This window comes from Asterias amurensis, chromosome 18 (assembly GCF_032118995.1).
Source record: "Asterias amurensis chromosome 18, ASM3211899v1".
NCBI classification, from domain to species: domain Eukaryota; kingdom Metazoa; phylum Echinodermata; class Asteroidea; order Forcipulatida; family Asteriidae; genus Asterias; species Asterias amurensis.
The window spans coordinates 749,211-755,210 of NC_092665.1; the positions used below are offsets into that span (position 1 = coordinate 749,211).

Below are 6,000 nucleotides of genomic sequence, written 5' to 3' on the forward strand. Positions count from 1 at the left end.
CATTTGACTCATATTGGCCTGCGAAGTTGCAAGAGATAGGCTTAATGAAAGAAATAACCAAGTTGCACACATTGTGTGTTTTAGATGCATTCTAAAAGTTTTCAGACCTGAAGTCTTTAATATTTTGGGTAAGAAATTACATCTTTCTCAGAAGACATAACTTTAAAGGGAGCTATTTCTCACAATAATTTATCAACCGCCCCCATTGCTCGTTACCAAGGAAGTTTGTAAGCTAACAATTATGTTGAGGAATAACACATAGTGCCTATTGCTTTAAATGAACCGCATTACTAGAGAGAAAGGGAGAAGAATCAAGGGAGCAATAAAAGTATCTACAGATTTGTCTCCGTGATTATCAATCTGTAGCAGGAAACACTAAGTCAACTGAGCCCAGGAAACAGCTAGAAACACGGCACCGTTTTAGCGATCGTGTTCTTCAGAACCGGGCAGGACCGTTTTTATGCAGCCGGGTACGGCCCCGGAATGCACTCTTGCGCACCGGTACAAAGTCTGTTGGGTATAAGCCACTTTGGGTAAAAATTCTCGTAATGGCTAAATTACCTTGTTAGGAGGGAAAACAATCCTATAATAACTCCATATGTGAGCAAGTCAAATATTAGGTATTCATTGTAAGTTATTGGAAATTACAGTTAAACAAAATCGCAGTACAGTAAAATGTTCGGACAAGGGAAAATTAGCTGCATTGCTTCGTTACTACTCAAGGCAAATTATAAATTTCTTTGTTGATGCTTCATCGTTTATAGGCCAACATATTATAACCAGCAGTCAAACAAAAACAAAACAAGTTCGATGGTACACTTCATTTCCCCCCCCGTCCATCCACCATTTTTATTTGTACTCATTAATTTGGCGCCTAGTGGTAAAAGTTGACACCATTGTGTACATACGCGAAATAGGAATTTAACAAGTTTGACTTGATAATAAGCACGAGTGCACAATCCATCTCACGATATTAAAAATGTTCTCACTTATAGGAAGGATAAACTTGTGACCATGTAAACCTGTCAACATCATTGAGTTGCAAGAAAATACCCTTGTTCCTTATAACGGTGTGGTTTCAGATGGCTGATAAAGGCATCATGCCTCAAGCCATTTTCAGGTTCAATTTTAAGGATGAAACATGTACCTCTTCCTCCCTCTAAAGTTACACGACTTCAAAGCTGATCGCTTCACACAGTGTGTAATGATACCAACATTTCTCCCGTATCAAGTAAATAGTTTTAGGCCTACATTCATCCCAACATAGTCATGCATACACATTCCACGTCACTATTATATAAACTGCTTTTTAGAGGCATCTATAGACAACACCCTTGTTCTAAAGTCACTCGGGTACGTTTCATGGCACACTTGTCAAAAATGACCTCCTTAAATCGACCAAGAACATTATCAACAAAATTCAAATTGACATTATATTTCTCAGAGGGTTTAAAAAGCATTCCAGTGTCTATAATGTTTTTGGCTTGGACGATGAAAAAAAAATCACGTTTAGAGTTCAACATGAGAACGACGGAACCTGCCTCTCTATAAATATCGTACTCACTGCCAAATCTCCCACAACAAAAACACGTATAATGGGCTGAAATCGAATCAATCCCGTCGAACTCGTCTAGATAAAAATGGATTGGCACTTCTCATGATGTGTTCGAGGCCTTAAAGGCACCTTTGGTAGTTGTCAAAGACCAGCATTCTCACTCGGTGTATCACAACATGCATAACATTACAAACCTTTGAAAATTCGGACTCAATGATATTATTTTTTCATCTAAGTCGCAAGAGCATGAAACAGAAAACACCCTTTTTGAACACATTTTTGTGCTTTCGGATTGCTTAAAAAAGCTTTAAAAACAGCCTTGTTCCACACACTATCAGATGCGCAGAAAAAGGCTTCAGGCCTGAAGTCTTTAAATCTTCGAGTGAGAAATTACCTCTTTCTTGAAAACTACGTTGTTTCAGAGTGAGCTGTTTCTCACAATGTCTCAACTATCAACAGCTCTCCATTGCTCTTACCAAGCAATATATTATGCTTTCAATTATTTTGAGTAGTTACTGATCGTGTTCATTGCCTTTAAACCTCGAAGCCATGGGCCACGTTTCAATTTTTCAGATAGGAATTATTTGTATGCATAGCACCTGTCGATAAACGGATCACCATGAATGAAAAAGCGTTTAATAATCAATTTTTGATTAGGTCCGAATCTAGATAAAATGTATTTTAAATATTTAAGGAAGTCGGGGCCTGTTCTGGTTTAACAAGCCGTCGACAGGTGTTTTGAGTCATTTTTATAAGTAAACAATCTGTTTACGTCTAATAAATGAAGGTAGAACTTTGCTATGGGGAAAACACAATCATTCGAATTATCTGGCCTACCTAGACTCGCAAAGCTGGTAAATGAAGCACAAACTTTCAAAGGTTAGTACATATAAATAAATAAATAAATAAATAAAAAGTGAACAAATAAAAACATAAGTAGATAAATAAATGCATAAATAAATAAATAAATAAATAAATATAAAAAGAAAATACTAAATAAACCGTCAGAAGTCGGTCGCATGCTCGGTGATTTGTCATTTGTATGACCTTCGTATTTTCGCTGAAATTCTTCGCTTTTGACTTATAATGTATACTATACTATTAAAACATTGATGGCTTTTAAGACTTGACGCCGATTGAAGTTGAAGCCTCAACAAGTAAACGTCATTATTCACAGTAGGGATTAATGTCTTGGCAAAAAAATTGATCTACAAAAGATAACCTTAACAACGTTTTATTTGTCTGTCAAAATGCATGTCCAAGCACAGCTTCAAACTGATCAATGGACGAATTAACACCGAGTTTGGGCTCAATGGCTCACCCTGGAGCCGCATCACACAGACTCGTACATACTGAGACGTTTACTTCTACATGGCCGAAGACCTTGTATTGTGTGCTGCGCTACCCTACAACCAATGTCATAATCATAACGCAAATCAAGATAGATCAGATCTTACGATGTGTGCATTTCATGGCATTTATGTGCTTAGATCCGCACGTAATATAACGCAAACATCCAAATTGAGCGAGACAATTAGTTTCCAAAGCAATCATAAAGCAATGAGTTTTGTTAATTTCGTGGCGAGGGGGGGGGGGGGGGAGTGTCCAATAGCGAACGAGAATTACTTTCTAGTGGATGCAACAGCTAAATCAACTCGCTCCTAAAGGACGGCAAACCCTTAATGGATGGGCTGTGTTATGGGTTATGTATACACCAACTGAAAGAGCAAAACAATTGTCATGACAACAGTGCCCATTTTAAACCACTTTGCCAAAGTAAATACACTTGTTTCGTATTTTTCTTCCCGCCGTTAAGTTGGTGAATTTGTGAATGCAATGACAATTTTACTTGAATGTAGTATTTTTCATTACACTTAAACTAAAATTGCCAAAACCGTTAAAAAAACCTAAAACACCTTAAGAAAAAAATTATTACGTTTTCGAAATAAAGTATTGGACAAAAGTACACCAAATGAGTAAAAATTGAAACAGAGTAGCTACTTCATAAAATCTCTCATCTTAGACCAAGAAATAACAGTCTCCTGACGATGACTAGAGCGAGCTTGTCGAAACGTTTAGAACAATATTAAGAACTCACTCCGCCGCGATAAAGTGGAAGTCTCAGCCGATTTTCTACCTTCCGTCCAGGTAGTAAATACAAAGCACGCAGGACTGAAAATCTTTTCAGAACTGAGAAGTCTCCCAAATTCCGAAAAATCTTCTACGCGGACAAGTAAAAACAAACAAATTATCTACCTGGCAAGTAGATAAACACATGTTGATGCCGCGAATAAAATATATTGATATCTCATCATGCAATGCCTCAGATCCCACTATATCCTACTCCAAGAGAGTAAGAATTGAAGGATATTTTCTTCTCTACACATTGTTTTTTTACATCTCACTCCAACCCCTTGATATAAATCAATATCTTCTCGCAAATCTCGAGTGAAAGTCTTGAGAAATAGCTTCGATCGTTTAAAGGCACTGGGGTGGATTTCACAAAGACTTAGGACTCGTCTTATCTCGAGTTAGGACTAGTTACTCGTCCTAACTGAGGACTATCCATGCAATATGTATATCTCCTAGGACTAGTCCTAAGTTAGGACTAGTCCTAACTCTTTGTGAAATCGACCCCAGGACACCTTTGGTAATTGTCAAAGACCAGTCTTCTCACTTGGTGTATCTCAACATATGCATACAATAACAAACATGTGAACATTTGAACTCAATTGGTCGTCGAGGTTGCGAGAGAATAATGGAAGAAGAAAAACACCCTTGTCGCACAAGGTGCGTGCTTTCAGATGCTTGATTTCTGGACCTGAGCTGAGGTCCGAAATTCAATTCAAACAATTTACTGCTTTCTCAAAAACTGTTTTACTTCAAAGGTAGCCGTTTCTCACAATGTTTTATAGTATCGACAGCTGTCTCATTTCTCGTTACCAAGTAAGTTGTATGCTAAAAAGTTAAGTTATAGTAGTTACCAATAGTGTCCAGTGCCTTAAAGACGTGTTACTCTTGTTTTACAAGGCAGCTAAAGCACACAATTTGTGCAAAAAGGGTGTTTTTTCTTTCATTATTTTCTTCTTATATCATTTTAATAGATGTTAAATTTGCATCGGGGATAAAGAATATTAATTTTTGATTTTTACCCATATACACCGATGTGTGTAGCACTGTATACTCAGTACTTTCCCGAGTCCTGTGAAAAAAAATCATAGGCATTTTTACTCGGGTGGGATTCGAACCCACGACCTTTGCAATTCTAGAGCAGTGCCATACCAACTAGACCACCGAGATTGCCCGGTAGCTAGAGGCAGTTCGAATCCTATGTTTTAGCAGCGGGTACTGCAAACGATTTCAATTCTTCATTATATCAATTCGATGACCAATTGAGTTAAAATGTTCATATGTTTGTTATTTTATGCATATGTTGAGATACACCGAGTGACTGACTTTGGCAGATACCATTAGGGTCCAGTGCCTTTAAAGTCCGTATCATTACCTAAGAATGGAATCAAGTTTCCCTATGTACTAGAACGCAAATCTTTCCAAGTCTGTTTTTTTTTCTCTTCCCTTTTTTAAATATTATTTTTAACTATAAATGTTAACGCTTGGTTTGTTTTCATGTCACTGAAGACGCTCATTAACTGAACTGTCACGCTGCAAAGACCACCTGTTCGTGTCAGTATCAAACCAGACACATTCTGAAATCTCCCGGGAAGAGTTTTAATAATTTCCCCCCGCCATTTAATACCGAGTATTGTGCTAAAATATCGTATCACAGAGGATAGCGATGTTGTACTTTCCATGGCAGATTCTAACAGGTGTGTGGCTAAGGATTACAAACTGCAATGCACCGCAATTTATTTAAGAAACTCATGTTAAAGATGAAATAAATAGTTTTTTTAATATACAAAGTAATAATGCAAAGACTTACCGATCCAGGTTCATTCATTATGTCGCTGTTTCCTATATCTGTGAGGTCAGCTTGACAGACGACCAGTAGGGCGCATAGTGCGACCACAACAAGGCTCATCATAGGCGAGGCATTCATCTTTGCAATGAGAAAAGGAATGTTTGTGTATAAAAAGAAGCAGGAACGGCGTCTATGCTTTTGCGTTGGCCTTCTCGGTTAAAAATGTCGTCTGCTTTTCTCCGTGTGTGTGTCTCTGATACGAGCGATCGTTGTCACTTAACGAATAGTCGTGTTCTGCCTGTGATTGCGTTATCAATGAAGCATCTCCCGCTTGGTCGTGGCTTTTTAACTTGCTCCGGAACGGGGGCGTGTCTTTGTTTAGCAGCTGCGCACCCCATTGGCTGGGAGTTCCGTGATGTCACACACACGTCAATGTCACATACACGCTCATTTACAGCAAACACGCGCGCATAATCGCCATATATCACACGTGGTTTTTGTGTTGTTGTCCAATCGGAACCGAGTG

General features: G+C 38.2%; 1 protein-coding gene across 1 annotated transcript in view; it reads right to left on the reverse strand.

The window, feature by feature from the left end:
- The window catches only part of LOC139951049 (uncharacterized), a 32,545-nt gene extending 26,748 nt beyond the window's left edge, over positions 1-5,797 (reverse strand). Inside the window, exon 1 of the mRNA XM_071949867.1 lies at positions 5,496-5,797. Within this exon, the coding sequence (XP_071805968.1) occupies positions 5,496-5,612 (117 nt within the window). The 5' untranslated portion in view covers positions 5,613-5,797. The remainder of the gene's footprint in view (positions 1-5,495) is intronic.
- Between the last annotated feature and the right edge of the window lie 203 nt (positions 5,798-6,000).